The 18297-nt window shown below is 39.6% G+C and overlaps 1 protein-coding gene across 1 annotated transcript; it reads left to right on the top strand.

Moving 5' to 3' along the window:
• Positions 1–1407: 1407 nt before the first annotated feature.
• GDAP1 (ganglioside induced differentiation associated protein 1) lies at positions 1408–13676 on the top strand. The gene is made up of 6 exons (XM_060243625.1): positions 1408–1602; positions 2474–2666; positions 3036–3209; positions 4828–4922; positions 5190–5304; positions 12287–13676. Exons 1-6 carry the CDS (start codon positions 1486–1488, stop codon positions 12667–12669), a joined length of 1077 nt encoding a protein of 358 aa, XP_060099608.1. The 5' UTR covers positions 1408–1485; the 3' UTR covers positions 12670–13676.
• The last annotated feature ends 4621 nt before the right edge of the window (positions 13677–18297 follow it).

Below are 18297 nucleotides of genomic sequence, written 5' to 3'. Positions count from 1 at the left end.
AAAAGGAGATTGAGGAAGAATCGCACTGCTACAGCACCAACCCTAAATCAGACTTTTCCCTGCAGCCACTGTGGCCGGACCTGCCTGTCCCGCATTGGTCTTGTCAGCCACCAGCGAGCCTGCAGCAGACGTGGACTATTGCACCCTTCTTAAATCTTCGTTCGCGAAGCCAAGCCGAGAGAGAGAGAGAGGGTACCCTTACCCTGCTGCAATTAATTAAGTTTGTGGAAATCTTAAGGAAGTCCATTTTGAATATTTGTTACTGTTTTGTCCAGAGGCTTATAAATATTGCATTATCAGTTTGGTGTAGTGGTTAAGAGTGCAGACTTTAATCTGGGAGAACTGGGTTTGATTCCCCACTCCTCAACATGCAGCTGCTGGGTGACTTTGGGTCAGTCACAAGTTCTCTCAGAGCTTTTCTCTCAAGAGCAGTTTCTGTCAGAGCTCTCTCAGCTCCACCTACTTCCTCCTTCTCCTCCCCCTCAGTTTTAGAATTCTGCAGTTCTTCCAAATACCTGGCCAGATGTTGGCAGTGTCTCATATATTGTTCACCAAAGACTTGCTTTGTTTATAATTCATTTTACTTCTTTTAAACCTAGTTTTATTTTACAAGTTGATTTTTTTCTTTAAAACTGATCATCGCTTAAAGAATGTGAGAGATACACATCAACCCAAATAACATTAACAGTGATCTCCCCCCCCCCCCATGTCTCTGTGAGAAGGAACTCTAGATTTGAAATTACATGTATTTTTGTTTGCAATTTCCATCATGGTATTAGCATGACACATCTTCATTGAAGCTGATCAAATATATTCTGCTACTGAGAGAGAGAGAAAGAGAGAGAGAGAGAATATTTCAACAGCAGAATATAAATATATCTATGAAATTATTATATCAAAGAAAGCACCAATGGTCATAGGCATGTTAGAGTAATCACAACAGGGTAAAATTAATGGGAAGAGTTTTACCAAATTACTTGTGTGGAGGGGCAGGTGGAAAACAAACTTTGCAGGAGATAAATGCAGTGCACAGATTTCTTGTCTTTGTGGCTCTTTTCTATCTCAGAATACAAGAAGTTTATTTGTACCTTCCAGGGCTATCTGGTGTTCATGTTTTTGCTTTGTTGATTTGAAGTTTTCCTGTCTGAGATGTCCTCCCCCCTTTTGGTGGCAAATAAAAGAAGTTATACAGTCCAGGAAAAATCCTAGAATAATTTGTTTTATATTCTTATAGCAACCCTCTTACAACTTCACTGTGTTCTATATTCAAGCTGTATGAAAACAATTGATACACCATTCTTCCATCTCTAACCGCTGTCAGAAATCTCATTCTCTCAGAGTCAGAGCACAGTTAGGGCAGCTGCTTCACTTGCCAGCACTGAGCATGCTCAATGCATGGAGCAGACTCAGTAACAGCCAGAGAGCATAATATCACAGGCAGACGCTTCTGACAAGACAGTGAATTCAATAGGGAGGAAGAGTGAAATGGCAGAAGAGAAGCAGGATCAAACTGCAGGCAGAATGCTTTCACCTGAAGGAGATAAAAAGACAGATGCCCAACTTATCCTGTATCACTGGACACAGTCCTTCAGTTCCCAAAAGGTGAGTGGCTCGTCCTGCTGCTTCCAGGAGTGTCAGATTTCAGGACCCGGACAGCTCCCTGGGTCCATTCCGCCCACCTTATGTGAGGCTGTTTGTGAATGAATGGGCTGTGCTTGATCTCTACTGAGATGCATGCAAGGAGAAGGGAGAATGAAAAGGGGTGGATGCAAACACCAGGACCCTTCTTTAATAGGCCTCAGAATACTTACTGTTTGTATTGCTTGTTGCCCATTTTATGATTATCACCATTAGGTATTGTCTGGCAACCTGTGGTGCACTACTTAATGGGCAATAACATTCTTCCAACTAATCCATCATATGTGAAAATGATCTTTTTTTGATTGCTTATTCCAACCTGTTAATGCAGAACCTGGTCAGTGAAATGTGATATTAGATTTCATATAGTTTTCTCTTCCTTCCCCGTACCGCCCTTTCCCTTTTTTATTTTTTTCTGCTTTGTTTTTTTTTCTTTGGTTATCTGAGCTATTCATACAGGTTATCTCCACAAAAGAAAAATGTCACAGGTGATGGTTTTACAGGAGGCATACAAACAGAGCAAATTAGATTAAAGAAGTCTTCTAGCTCTGTCTCTCTCTGGGCATCTTAGAATCATTGGCGTGGGTCCAGACTAGTGTTTTTGTGGGTGCAAGGCTTTCAACACATGCAGCATGACTTTCTCATCTTTCCCCTTCCACAGTAGCCCAAATGACCCATCAAACCTGTCCCTGGAGGACAGAGGACCAATACAGCACTTTACTGTTAGACCTGTATCCTTTATTCTGATTACCATATTATCTCTGGGAATCTATTGAAATGAGCCATGTTTGTTTTGTCTACATCTTCAGCAGGTAAATTGACAAATGTTTTCTAGGTACGTTTGGCAATTGCTGAAAAAGAGCTGAAGTGTGAAGAGCATGATGTAAGCCTTCCCTTGAGTGAACACAATGAGCCTTGGTTCATGCGACTCAATGCAGCTGGAGAAGTCCCTGTCCTCATCCATGGTGAAAACATCATTTGTGATGCAACTCAGATTATTGACTACCTTGAGGAAACTTTTGTGAATGGTAACAGCAAGACTTTGTGTTAATGTCAGTGCTGCATATAACCTGCATGGTGCTTTGTTTGCATGTCATTTTACTGTGGCTTGACCAAATTTGAGGGACTTAAGTTTGTCTAGATGGATGTATAGTATGCAATTTAATTCTTACAATATACATTACAAACTGGAGTTGTTAGAATACCCATTGCAGTGTTGATATGAGGTACAAAGAATTGCCATATTGGGATGTTGGTAACCAAATATCACTCCCACCTCCCCCATAGCTACCTGTCACAGTGAGGTTTGACAGGCATGATACCATAGTGTCATACTGGTAAGAAAATATTAGGCATTACAGTTTTGTTTTAGTTGTGATGTATCTATGTTTCTCCAGAAAAAACTCCAAGGCTCATGCCAGAAGAAGGAAGCATGTATTACCCAAGGGTTCAGCACTACAGAGAGCTCTTGGATTCTTTGCCCATGGATGCCTATACACATGGTTGCATTTTACATCCTGAATTAGCAGTAGACTCTATGATTCCAGCTTATGCCACTACTAGAATTCGCAGTATGTACTTTCATATGTCTGTGATATTTCGTGAGTGCATTGGCTTCCTGTAGGTTTTCAAATCAAACTCAAATTGCAGTTTTTTTGTCATACAAAAATGTAACTGTAATAGAATCCTACAAAAATGTAATTGTCTTGAGTCCTAGATGCTATTGGTCTTCTTGCAAACTGTCTTCTCAGTGAAGACAGTCTCTTGTCAACTATACAATCCTCAAGCGTATTACAACAATAAAGAGGCTGGTTCACATGATACACTTTTGTTGCTCATCAAAAATACACTTACATACTTTGAAGAATGCCCTCTAGGGACATAACTACTGCATTGTTTTGTGGAGGCAGGGCCAGGCCAACACACTGATGCCTACTCTCACCATGTGAATAATTAATGCGTATGTGTAAGGTGTTGTTTGTACCGGGCTAGTGACTGAACAATATGGATCTGTTTCTATTGAAGTCCAGCACTTGAAGTATGCTTTGTGAATGGAGCCTTAGAGAAAATTTGACACTCTGTCGTTTGGCTTCTTAATAATATAAAAAAAGTTCCTAATACACCACTTTAAGTTAACTATATTACCATTTCATTTCTTGCTATTGGAATGCACCCTACATTGAAGATCCCAGGTTATTTTCGGACTTTGACTGTACCGAGATAGAGAAGGGCTTTTATTCTGGCCCATATGAATGCCTTTCCTTAAGCAGCTATGACTGGAAGGTACTTTGGTATGTTGTCTGATAGATTATGTGCCTGTGGATTACAGAATATTGATACTATTGAGCATATTCTTTGTGAATGCCTTTGGTTTTTAGATGTTAGAAATGAGTTGATATTTCCTTTGACTGGAAACAATTTTGTTTCTGCAGAAGCCAATGTTTCATAGTTGCTGAGTAACAAAGAATCAGAAAGCACCAGATATCTCCCTTGTACAATGAAAACAATGTACTTAATATTTCCAACACATAAATAATACCCAAAACACTAGTAATACTTATGAGAAAAATTCAAAACGTTGTAACACGCACAGTGTTGTCAATAAATACAATATCCAGAATAACATAAACCAAACCACCAAGTTCCATTACAGTTCCAGGCTTCCAAGGAATATGTAAAGACTTGTTCAACACTCAAAAGTGATATGAATATATTCTCCAACTGTGCATAACGTAGGTTCTCAATGGAGGAATTTCTATCATTATATTTCCCATTTTAATATCTTTGTCAAGAGATGCACATAGGAATAACAAGCCTTTAATCTGAGGCTCTCTAAAACATATGCCAGCTTCAAAAATATTTATTTTAACATTTCTTATCTCTGGGCCTTACAGCCTCTGTAATATTCATGACTCAGTGGTACATACGTCCTGCTGGGCCAGTAGCTCCCAAGAGTGACAAAGAATGACAAATGACTGCAGATCACAAAATATTTGGCAGCATTGATAGTTTGATGGACCTTTAAACCCCATTAGTGTTTTAATTGTGTTTCCTGTTCATGACATTGGTCAAATGAATAGTAATGTAGGTTGTAGTATTAATATATACAACTAGCAATTTGGAAGAAAGTTGATTAAATTTGGAAGAATTTGATTAAATTTAAGTGAACTTTTTTTTTGTTTTTATCAGGCCAGATAGGAAACACTGAATCTGAATTAAAGAAGCTTGCTGAAGAAAACCCAGATCTGCAAGATGCATATATAGCAAAACAGAAACGTCTTAAAGTAAGAACAGAATTTTCTTATGGTTTAAGGTTTCCAGGATATATATGGGTACTGCATTATTTGCAGTAACTCCATTCATTCATTCATTTATTTTCCTATTCATTAATTCATGGTAAATATTTTAATTTATATATACTGTATTACTGTGCTTATAGAACTTTCCTTATGTGCATATGCTATTTGCCATTATTGCTGCTAGATTGTTTCTGTTTTGATTGATTGTTTGTGTGGATGCACAATGTAGTACATTGTTCTTTATATTTTTAGACTAAACTTATGGATCATGATAACATAAAGTACTTAAAGAAAATACTGGATGAGCTGGAAAAAGTTTTGGATCAGGTTGAGACTGAGTTGCAAAGAAGAAATGAAGAAACACCTGGTATGGAATTCTTTATATTTCAGTGTTCATTAGTCTGTAGCTGCTTTGATTTGGCCATGATGAGCCATCCATCGCAATCACTATTTACCTGCTCAGTGGTCTCTGCCTGGGACTGTTGATGAAACTGCATCTTCTCCAACACTTTGGCCCATTCTTTTGGCCCATTGATGGTTCTTGGCACAGAATGTCCCTTAGTTCTCAGTTGTAACTCAGAATACTTAAGACACAATTGGGGGGGTAGGGGGAGTACAGAAGAAGAAAACCGAAAAGATTGTGGCTGAAGCACTTTTCCTATGAGGAATGGCTACAGACTCTGGGATTTTTCCTTTTAGAACAAAAAGACAGCTACATGGAGACACAATAGTGGTTAATAAAATAATGCACAGGGTAGAGACGATAGACAGGGAGAACTTTTTCTACCTCTCCCAAAATATTAGAACTTGGAGGCATCCAATGACACTGATGAGCAGTAGATTCAGGAGGGTCAAAAGGAAAAGAGTGACTAAAGGTGGAATTCTCTATCATTAGGGTTTGTGGAATTCTCTGTCAGCAGATGTAATGATGACCACAGGCACAAACAGTTTTAAAAGGGGATTAGTCAGATTTATGGAGAATAGGTCTGTCAGTGGTTACTATCCATGAGGTTTAAAGTGGATCACCACATTTAGAGGCAATAAACCTTTAGGTCTCTATGCCCTGTTGTTGTCTCCCTAGAGTAACTGATTGGCCACTGTGTCAGACAGAATACTGGACTAGATGGACCACTGGTCTGATCTGATTGAGCACAGTTTTTCTTGCATGTAATTCTTTAGAAAGATACAAGTGGCAGATCCACAAGGATTAGCAGGAAGTATTTCATTTTCCTCTCCCAAACTATTTCCTCTTTCCATTCCCTGAAAGCCCCCATAGTCTCTTCTAGGGTTGCCAGTGCAAGACTGGCAACCAGTGGAATAATCACTGGAGCCCACTTGCTAGTGATATAATGACATTACCAGCAATGTGGTGACATTATTTCCACAGCAAACCATTCTAGTTTAACCATAGAGTTGTGCTGGAAGTGACATCATTGCATCAGGATCCTGCCTGTTGCCCCCTCATTACCCACCATTTCTCTCCCACTACACAACTGAGCAGTGGTAGGGAGTGTTGGCAGAGGGTGGGAGGTCTCATGCCAGCAGGGGGAACCTGGAAGCCCTAGCCTGTTTCCTTTTTCTTCTCTTCATCTCACCCACCAGCCAACCTACCTTTATCTTCTGGTCATGGAGCAGGGGTCACTGGGAATACATGTGGGTGGGGGAAGTATTTGTGATTGGAATAGATGACTATGGTGGTCCCTTCCAACTCTATAATTATATGATCTGCACCCTGTCATCAGTTGTCCTTCTTTCCTACCTTTTACAGTCTCAACCTGGATACAATAGGGCTCAGTTGAACAGTACTGGCCCTCAGTCTGGGCCCAGTTGTGCAGGGTTGGCCACTGGACTGAGTTGTAGAGTGGGTGACCAACAAGGATTTGGGACAGCATCTATTTCTTAAAACTACAGGAGCTGCTTCTATTATTTTGGAGAGTTTTAATCCCCTAATATGTATTTTTAATTTGTTTTTAAGTTTTCAGATTTTTCTGCATACCTAGGGTTTTTACTCAGGGTTATAGAAAGATCAGGCTTCTCTGTTCAATGCTCCAGTCACTGGATTTAAGCATCCACAGATGTGGCTATGTTGAGATTTAGATATACTGATGCTCACAATTCACCAATATGAACATTTTCCCCTGAAATGGAGGTTGGGAAAATAAGTATTTTCTTTGTTGTTGTTCAGTTGCACAGTCGGGTCTGACTCTTTGTGACCCTATGGACAAGTCATGCCAGGCCCTTCTGTCTTCCGCCATCCTCCAAAGTCCGCCTAAATTCATGTTAGTTATGTCAGTAATGCTGTCCAGCCAGCTCATTTGCCATCCTCTTCTTCTTTTGCCTTTTGTCTTTCCCAGCAACGTCTTCTCCAGTGAGTGCTCCCTTCTCATTTGGTGCTTCAGCATCTTACTTAACATTAAATAACAGATAAATTTTACAACTTCTGACCCATTTTAGTACAAAGCATTGTACAACTGTCTTGCTAAAACAATATGAGATACTTTTTGTTTGCTACTGGAAGAACTCTAATAAACTCTGAGGAACGATATTAAAATACCATGTTTGTCTCATTGGTCTTCCTCGTTGGTAATTGGCATCTGCTGCTTTAAACATTTGGAAAAGCCTACAAGCTTCCAGTGTTTTACTTTGTCATTATCCTAGATTAACCCATAATACAATCTACCTTTTTGTGTTGCACTTCATTTTTTAAAAAATGAAAATGTGCTGGTGTTATTTCTATTTCTCGTCAGCATCAAAGTCAAAATTTCTGTTTATCCATGATAATTATCTTTTTTTAAAAAATTCAGAACAAAAATTTTATTCCCTCCCCTCACTAAAAAAACCCCCTCCAGATCTACACAGCTTGCTGCCATTCAGCATTTTATTGTTGTTTCCAATAGTTTTCTACTCAGGCAAAGTTTTTTGTTTTTGTTTTGAGAAAACTGCAGTTTTGTTAAGTGTTTGTACCACTCAGAGATCTGACATACTAGCAGTCTTATTCTTATAAAATATCCAGTTACTTACCTTTAGAAGCTCTCTGGATCTAATTCACTTTCCTCAGAGCCATACAGCACCGGCTGAAAATGTCATTTAAGAAGTCTCTGGGGACTGGATTTGGCTTAAGAAAGGGGTGTGTAGGGGGAGGAGGGACTCCAGGGACAGTTATTTGGCCCAGTTTGAGTACCACTTGGGCCTAACTCATTAAAAATGTAGTGTATCATGCACTTGGGCCTAATAGATGCTGCCTATTAGATATGTCACAAAACATTAGCGCTGGAAGGAAATTGCAAGTCCTCATTCCTACTGCATCTCAGGCAAAGTTCTCTAGAAGTAGACACACTTAAAGCAGGTCTACTCTGAATTCTACTATAGTTTATTCAGTGGGGCTTACTCCCAGGAAAGTGTTGTTAGGATTGCATTGTTAGTAGGTTAAGCCACTTCTCTGACATTACATATGATACCATTTTAAGCAGAGCTGCAATCTTTTAAGCCCTTTGACTTCAGTAGTCTTAGAAGAGAGCATTCTCCTTAGTCATTGCAGTATTGTAATACAAGAGTTTGAAAAATATAATCCTAAAGGATACAGATTCTGGCCATGTTGCAGAAGTTTCATTTTAATTAAAAACATTCCACCATGTAAAAGGAACTGCAGAACATATAGGCTATGACCTTGTTAGTGCTGAATTTATGGCCTTGCACAAAAGCCTTCTTCAAACTGCTGTTCACAGTCTCCATTCTGCAATGGGAGATATTACAGAGCATGAACCAGTAGTCAGATATATGTTAAATCCAGAACAGGTTCACTTGCAAAGCCCAATGAAGTTTAAGACCAATAAAATTAATTTTTTATTTATTTATTTATTTATTTGGGATTTATATCCCGCCCTTCCCACAAGTGGCTCAGGGCGGCTTCCAGTGATAGATCCAACAAAATTACAGTATTTAAACATATAAAGGGATCAGCATTTAAAACAAATAAAAACAGATAAAACCATGGTTATCAATAAATATTAATAAATATTTCAACTGTATATAAAAGAAATCCGGCAAGTTACATTAAAATTCTCAAGCTAGGTATAGGCTAGCCGGAAGAGGGTCGTCTTACAGGCCCTGCGGAACTGTACAAGGTCCCGCAGGGCCCTCACCTCTTCCGGCAGCTGATTCCACCATGTAGGGGCCATAACAGAGAAAGCCCTTTCTCTGGTGGATTTCAAACGGGCTTCCTTCGGCCCAGGGATAGTAAGGAGATTTTGTGTTCCCGACCTCAGTACTCTCTGGGGAACGTGCGGGGAAAGACGGTCCTTCAGGTAGACAGGTCCCAAAATAGGTCGAGTCAATATAGAGCGAGCAAAGAAATAAGACAGTTTGGAGATTGCAGTGATAGCAGGAGAAGCACATTTTATCTATTCAAATACAAATATTCAAATACAAAATATTAATATGGATCTGAAGTGGCTAACTGGCTTTTCATGGGAGGTGTTCATTTCTGGCAAATAACCTTTTCCCCTTGAAGTATGGGTTTTCCCTAATGTTTGAAGAACTAATTTTCTGTGGTCAAAATGAACTTGAGGTTGGATCTTGTAAAAAAGATCTTTGCATGTGAGGGGAAACAATTTTCACCAATTGTCACTCTTGTGACAGCCCTCTAATCCTGCTCCCATCCTGCACCATTTTGGAGGGTATTTTGGGGCCGGGGCAGAAGTTGGGAACATTGAACTTTCATGCATAGGAACTTGTGTTGGGTATTTTTTTTTTTAAAAAAAGTTCTTTATGCAATTATAAAATTTGCAAAAATTGCAAAAAAAAAATTATAAATAGAATAATCAGATTAGTCACCAAGAAAGAATCCTTAAATTTATACAAAGCAAAATAACCAATTCTCTAGAGCTCCTGGATCCCTCTTTAAATATGGAGGCCCAGGTGGCAGCCACTGCCAGATCAGCCTTCTGTCATCTGCAGCTGATAAGGCAGTTGGTCCCCTACCTCGAGCGCAGTGACTTGGCGACAGTGATCCATGCCACGGTCACCTCAAGATTGGATTACTGTAATGCCCTCTACATGGGGGTACCCTTGTCTCAAACCCGGAAGCTTCAACTAGTGCAGAACGCAGCAGCCAGGTTGTTAATGGGCCTTCCTTTATGGGAACACATTCAACCTGTGCTGAAAGCACTGCACTTGTTGCCTATTGCATACCAGGTTCGTTTCAAGGTGTTGGTTCTCACCTTTAAGGCCCTATATGGCCCTGCATACCTTAGAGACCGCCTTTCCCCATATGTTCCCTGGAGAGAACTTCGGTCTGGATCACAAAACCTACTTACAATCCTCAGCCCTAAGGAGGCCAGGCTCATGACAACTAGAGCCAGAACTTTCTCTGTAGCGGCTCCACGCTGGTGGAATAAGTTGCCGGAAGAGGTCCGGCATACAGTTCTGCAAGGCCTGTAAGCTGGCACTCTTCCACCAGGCATTTGTAAACTAGACTGCTGGCCACCACAGTCCTAGGTAACATATGAACCATCCCTTGAAATCCGCTGTACAGCAGCTGCGGAAAAGACAATTTAAGATCGGCTTACAGAGAATCCGAAACGAAGATTATAGTCCTGAAATATTTTATGTATTTATATAATTCTATGGTTTATGATTTTAATGTATTACTGTATTTACTCATGCACATGCATGTCTATGTGAGGCGCCCTGAGCCCCCCTTGGCGAGGAGGGCGGGATACAAATAGAATAAAATAAATAAATAAAATAAAGCATTCCATACAATTTAGGTAAATTCCAGACCTTCCTAGCTTCACAGCTGTGTGTATTTAGCTTCTTCTATCAACTACAGTTGACCATAGATCAAGATGAACAATTAGATGTATCTTAATATAGTTTATTTGACCTGTTCTTTTGGCCTATGTCTACTCTGGTATCTAACAAATGGAGTCCAAAGTTTACCAAATAATTCCTGGGGGCCCTGTGCAAATCCTCTTATATACTGTTCTCTTATTAATCAAAACTGCATACCATACCTTAATGACCCACTCATCTATACCTGGCAGATTTGACAACTTCCAAAACTTTACCAGCAGTTGCCTTGCTGCAGCCAACAAGTCTTTAATTAGGAATGTTTTGTTTTCTGAAAGATTATCCAATAAAATGTTTAGCAAGAGTATCTTGGGGTCACATAACAGTTTATAATTTAGGATATCCTCAGTTTCAGTAAATATGTTGTTCATAGAAACATTAGACAGGACCCCACATTAATGTAGAAAGTAAAGCTGCTGTACTATTATAATGTCTGGTATATATACCCCTTTTGAATTGTTTGGTATATAATAAAATGTAATTAATTTGGGAAAAAAAACCCAGAATGTTTTTATCTTGACATTTGAGGTGTAAGGAATACAATCCCAATTTAAATTCCAGAGGGGGTAAATGAAGTATTGGTCTTTTCAGTAAGGAAACTACCTCCAAGCTGTTCTAACATGAATTTCCTGTTGGAAATACGTATCTGTTTTGTATGTCCTTTGCAATGTTCTAAAGTTCCAGTCATTATAGGGTTAACACTGTGCCTGATTTCCTATTGTCTGCATGACCTGGGAAGAAGATACCGACTGCTGTCAATCAAGGTCTAGAAGCGGGAAAACCTGTTTTGTTTGTTTGGTTAGTTAGTCAGGTGACTTCCTTTGTTCAGGCAGAGAGGTCAAGAAGAAGGAGGAGGTAGCCTCCATTAAGCACATGATCCTCTACTGTGAGGATGTAGTTCTATAGTGTTATTTTCACCTCCCGGTATCCTTTCCCTATAGAAATAAATATGTTTTTGTTTTTTCATGTTAAATGCCTCTCAATGATTATTTAATCCAGTGATCCATAGCACTGTTTGAGATAAAGAAATAGATTTTCAAACAGAGTTCCTTAACATTTCCCAAATTTCTTCTAAGATTGTCTTAAGAGTGTAAAGCTGTGCAGTGTGCTAGTGAAGGCCAAGCAGTGAATTCACCCACCTGGAAGTGGGTGAACTTAGCACTCGTCCTTCACTTGTTCAGCACACAGCTGTGCAAATGGCTTTTGCAAAGAGGCTGAGTGGCAAATTCTCCCACTTCTGGTTTACCTGGAAGTGAACCAAAAGTGGGTGGAGTCACCACTTGAGCATTACAGTCTAAATGGACTTATTTGGTCCATAAAATGTGGTGTTAAACCACATGGACCACCATTTTTCTGGACCATGGTCATTCCTATCTGGGACCAATTACTATTCTGTAAGAAACCATTACAGATTCATGATCTTGGGAGGTCCATAAATCTTTCCATAAATCTTATTGCATTATATTCCTCAACTCCTTTATGTCTTTTGTTCTGATTAGAAAATGGACACCAACCCTGGCTCTGTGGCGAGTTTTTCAGCTTGGCTGATGTATCCCTTGCTGTTACATTGCATCGTCTAAAGTTCATTGGATTGGCAAGGAGAAGCTGGGGAAATGGAAAGCGGCCTAACTTGGAAATGTACTATGAGCGAGTCTTGAAGAGAAAAACATTTCACAAGGTTCTAGGACACGTCAACAACATATTAATCTCAGCGGTTCTTCCAACTGCATTTCGAGTGGCAAAAAAGAGGGCACCAAGAATTTTTGGCACAACTCTTTTGGTTGGTGTCCTAGCAGGAATAGGATATTTTGGTTTTGTGTGTCTTCAGAAGAGATTTGCCAACATGCTGCTATCAATTAGAACAAGACACAGTTATCTGTAGATGCTTTATCTACTCCCCACCCCCCAAAAGAGACCTGATTGACAGGACAGGCCACCACATCCCCATAGTGCAATACGTTCATGTTACTACCAAAACAAAATGGCAAAGCAGAGGTAGAAAAGAAAATGAGATAATGTAAAATACTTCTCAAAGTGTGAATCCTATGGAAATGTGCAATTAGATAAATTTCCCAATCTTTACTGCTAGATTCGTGTGCAGTGGCACTTTATAGACCAACAAGATTTTCAGGGTATGAGGTTTTAAGAGTAAAATCTTCCTTTGTCAGATACAGATGAAGAGAGCTTTGACTCTCAAAAGCTTCCCCCCCCCCAAATTTTTTTTGTTGGCCTCTAAGGTGGATTAGAGTCTGGCTGTTCCACTGCAGATCAACAAAGCTACCATCTGAAATAATTTTTACTAAAAGCCATTCTTTAAAATGTTATTTAATGTGATCATTTGGCAATTATGTACTTTCACATGGCTCATGCACCACTTTGAAAGTAGCACATAGACAGGCCTAAGAATGGCACAATAAATATGGTGAAATGTTATTCTTCTACATTAATTATTTGTTTGGCAGAGATTAGATTGCAAGATTTGGTTGACTGACACTGTGGCACAAACTGAAAGCACATTTCGAAAGTTCATGAAGAAGTTTGAATATTTACCACATAGTAGGCAGGTTTCCAAGGAGCAGATTATAGGTGAGCATCAAAACCTGTTGATATCCATGTGGCTTAGTTACTATAATGGAACATGCGCTTTGCATAATACTTGCACATAATATATTTGTATCATACATTAAGTCTTCACTAATATTCATCATACACTCATTATATATGTGTAATTTTTATGGAAGCATATTTTATGTGCTCTTGTGTGAATATAGTCCAGGTGGTGCCTCAGAAAATATCTTCTACTTCCAGAAGAATACATACATTTGTAAATGAAGATGTGTCCAATGAATTGTAGTTCTCTTTTTTGCCAAATAAAATTGGTTTACTAACTAAGAATTTGGTTTGACTCATAGGTATGATGGATTTATTGTGCTTTAGATATGGAAGAGCATTCAAAACAATAATAGCATATTGGAAACACAGACCTTGCCAATGTTGGAAAGAGGTCTCATCTCCTGATGGTCCGAAGAACCCTGAAGTCTGGTGGAGGAAATGCTGTTGATATTTATAATTCCATGCATCCAGAGAGGCTGGCTGCCATGTTAGGCACTGCCCATCAGATCATTGCTCTAGACTAGAGTTTCATGATATCTCTTGGTTTGCTTTATTGAGTACCTTTGAGTCTGCAACCTATTCTTTAAGGATTTAAGCTTAAAACAAAGCAGAAGCATGATGGCAAAGTGCCAAGGACACCATACTCTTTGCTTGCACAGGTAGTGTTTCATCTGAGACTACTGATTCTGTCATTACTTCTTACCGTTGGTTCATCTTCAACTCCCAGCAGGTCTGTTTAGACAAATTCATTGCATAGACTGATATTATGGAGTGATTAGTGTATGTGAAATAGCTACCAAACCACATAGAAAGAACTTTCACATCACCTGGTATCTGTTGAAACATAAGACTTTTAAATGTGGAAAGACCTGCTTCTGTGAATCTGCCTTCTGAGTTCTGGCCATGACACTTTCTGTCATTGCATATCAATTATGTAAATTCATTAATATCTGGTAGACAGATGGAAATGACCCAATATGCACAATATCAGGGTCCATGGAACTGAAAATCCCCATCTCAATGTTGATTTAGGAACCCCTTAACCACAAGTGTTGTAATTTCAGGCTGTTTGTCAGGGCAAGGGTATGTTTTCTCAGCTTTGGTGGGCATCAGGATCCCACACAGCATTAACAGCTGGAAGTAGGGCTTGGTTGGAGCAATGCAGATTCCTTCTTTCTCTACTATTTCAGCAGACACCCAGGACAACCCTCTAGACCACCAGCCAGGTAGTGCTCCATTGAAGTGACTTGCCTTCACTTGATCAGGAGGTGAAGCTGTCCTGTACCTCCTACCCCAGCCATAGCACAACCAGGGCAGGTTCACAGGGGGTGGCATATCAGGCTGGCTTCTGGGAGAAAGAAACAACTTAGCAGGAATCTAATGGAAGTGGGACTGTAAGTGGTAGGTAAGAGGGAGGCTTGCAAGCATGTTGAGGAAAGGCATCTGGCTAAATGCCAGATGTATGGGAGTGGAAGGAACCTGCCCAGGCTAATGAGAGTATGCAAGCATGCTGGGGAAAGGCATCAAAACACCCCACAAGTTTCAAAAAGATTGGATGGGGGGTCCAGTTCTATGAGCTCCAAAAGAAGGTGCTCTTATCCTTCATTATTCCAAATGGAAGGGAAGGTGTTTAAAAGGTGTGTGGTCCCTTTAAATGTGATTGCCAAAACTCGCTTTGGAGTTCACTCGTGCTTGTTACATCCTGGCTCCTGGCTCCATCTCCAAAGTCCCCAGTCCAAAGTCTTGAGTTGTACCTGGCAACCCTACCAACTGGTAAGCCAGTGGCAGAAGGAGCCCCACAAGGATTTTATATCAGTCTCTTTTGTCTACTGCTATTGGTCAAATTTCAGCAATTGTTGGTTGATGAGCACTTCAAACATGCCTGGCAAGTAAACCAGTCGCAATGAGACATGAGCAGAGACTTGAATATCCTTGTTTCACCACTGTCTAATACAAACAACTGCTGGACTGCTGCACAGAGGTTGCTAACTTTAGTTTCTTGATGAGTTGAGCACATGGTAGATTGTTGTCCCCTCCTCCCTCATCAGAATGCTTGCTTTTAAAATGTGCTTTTTCTTGTGTAGGTGATTTTTTTGTAACATTACTAATTGTTTAATAGAAATATGAACCTGATTTCTCTGCTCAGTTTTGCTAATGAGAAACAATATTTTTAATTTGGGGAACATTGGGGTTTTTTTTCTGTTTTGGAGGTGGTAGAAACAGATGAATATAATTTGACTTCATGCCCTAGTTATTTTGGCAATACTGATAAATTGGATGTGCTCTGTTCGCAGCAAAAGAGTTTAACTTAACCCAACAACACTTTTTCTGTGGTGGCATCTTAACACCCCCCTCCCAGTATGAACCATTTTATTTTAAAATAAACCTGATTGTTTTAATTAGGGCTTACTTTTGAATATGTTTGTTGCATTCCAAACTTGTGTTTGCTTTGTTGTTTATCTACTCCAATTAACTGGCATTTATAAGATACAAGTATGAGCCCACAATACTTGCGTGGAGGCAGAGGGATTGGGACAACCACTGTTTTGGTGGACCCAATGCAACTCCAGGGCTGAGTTGGCCCAGTGGTGGTAGGCCCAGTGTAGCTTCTGGATTGTACTGCTGTTGGCAGCACGTGCAGCATAACTCAGGGGCTACACAGCCACCACTGGGCCCAGTGAGGCCCCCAGGCTATTCTGTCACTGCCACCAGAACTGGTAGAGCCCTGGGCCTCTCCTGCAGCCACCTCCACACCCAGTGCAGTCCGTGGCCTGCTTTGCCATGCAGAAGGTAGGTAGCAAAGAGCAGTCTTTGCAGTTGCACAGATAACACTTATCTACTTTGGGGGGGGGGGGAGTTGAACCTTGTGTATATTTTTGAAGATTTCAGATTTATCTGCAAATTTGGGGGGTGGGAGTCACTCACATTTGCAGAAAAATCTGTTTAGTGCTAGTGTGGTCCCAATATGCATTTTTAAGTATCTGCAGATATGGGGCACAACTGGGAAATAGATATAGAGGTATAGATAGCACAGCCCTTGAAAGTTGATGTTTGTAGTGGTGGATAATTTTGAGTAGGTATTTTTGAAATGTGATATTAAAAATACAAAATGCTGTGGCCCACTATACAACTAAATTTTATTGCTTGACTATTGCTCAGTAAAAATGAACATGCCATGCCTTTCATTTGGTCTACAAAGTCAGACAATAGAATAAAGTTAGTCCAGTGGCACCTTTAAGACCAACAAAGTTTTATTCAAGGTATGAGCGTTTGATGCACACACACTTCTTCAGATACAATAAAGTGTGTGTGCACACAAAAGCTCATACCTTGAATAAAACTTTGTTGGTTTTAAAGGTCCCACTGGACTCTAACTTTATTGCTTCAGACCAACATGGCTACTCACTTGGACCTAGAGTCAGATGATGTTATTTTTCTCTTATTTCAACTTTCTAGACTTATAGTTTGTCTAACTTTTAATGAACATTAATTATTTGGGCACAATACTGTATTTCATACTTTTGTCTCCTGTGCACTGGAAATTTACATTCAACTGCATTAAAATGAGATTTCCACCAGATGGCAGTGTTTTTCCAAGACTGCTATTGCTGGGAAACTTGAATGCAGCAGTATTTTGTAACATTAAAAAAGTTTCTGATGTTGCTTTCTCCTAATCATGTTTTGAAAATGCAAGTAGGAAAGAGGCCAGGAAGTCATCAAAGACTGCATTTTCATACACTCCTATAAGAGTGCGACATATCCCAGTAGGAGACTCATTAAAAAGTATTAATTAAAAAAAAAACGAAAGGGAATGTAATATCAGATCTGTGATTCATCAGTTGACAGATGAATAGATATACATGGGAATTGGAAGAGTAAGTGTGTTCAGTGGAAAAAAAGATAAACATAAGAACATAAGAGAAGCCATGTTGGATCAGGCCATTGACCCAATGACACACACACACACACTGTGGCTAATAGCCACTAATGGACCTCTGCTCCATATTTTTATCTAACCCCAATAGAATGCAATAGAATGTAAGATTTATCTAACTCCAATAGAATGTAAGATACATAGTCTGCTGCCCGACTCAGTCTACGATTCTGAAAAAAGACATGTTCAAAACTGCAGCAACTATTGGATTATCACATTAATTTCTCACACAAATGAAGTGACACTCAAAATCTTATGACAAAGACTGTTACAACCGTATATGGAACAAGAAATGCCAAATGTTCAATCTTGATTCAGAAAAGTAAGAGGCATTAGAGATCACATGGTTAATTTATGTTGGTTACAGGAGCCTACAAGGGAATTTCAGAAGAAAAGATTACAGCAAAACTTTTGACTGTGCGGATCATGAAAAGTTATGGTTGGTTTTAAAAGAATGGGTGTGCCACAACAACTGATTGTTCTGATGAGCAGTCTATACTCTGGACAAGAGATTACTGTTGGGCCAGAAAATGGAGAAACAGAGTGGTTTCTAATTGGTAAAGGTCAGACAAAGATGTATTTGATCTCCCTATTTGTTCAATATCTATGCAGATCATATCATAAGGAAAGATGGATTAGATGTTGATGAAGGTTGAGTGAAAATTGGTGGAAGGAACATTCACAATTTGAGATAATGTAATTACGCTATCTTGCTAGCAGAATATAGTGAAGACTTCAAATGACTACTGATGGTTACTTTTTGCTTCCTTACATTTAACAATAAGAGAACCTATCCTCTTATCCCATGTGCTAATTCTATTCAGGAGTCTTTGGTGAGGTACCGTGTCATAAGTATTTTGAAAGTCCAGGTATATAATTTCTACAGGGTCACTGTTGCTTGCATGCTTGTTCACTTTCTCAAAGAACTGCAAAAGGTTGGTGAGGCAACATGGTGAGAAACCA

Source organism: Heteronotia binoei, chromosome 7, assembly GCF_032191835.1.
Source record: "Heteronotia binoei isolate CCM8104 ecotype False Entrance Well chromosome 7, APGP_CSIRO_Hbin_v1, whole genome shotgun sequence".
Lineage (NCBI taxonomy): Eukaryota > Metazoa > Chordata > Lepidosauria > Squamata > Gekkonidae > Heteronotia > Heteronotia binoei.
The sequence above is the reverse complement of the archived record's forward strand: the minus strand, read 5'-3'. Positions and strand labels throughout refer to the sequence as shown.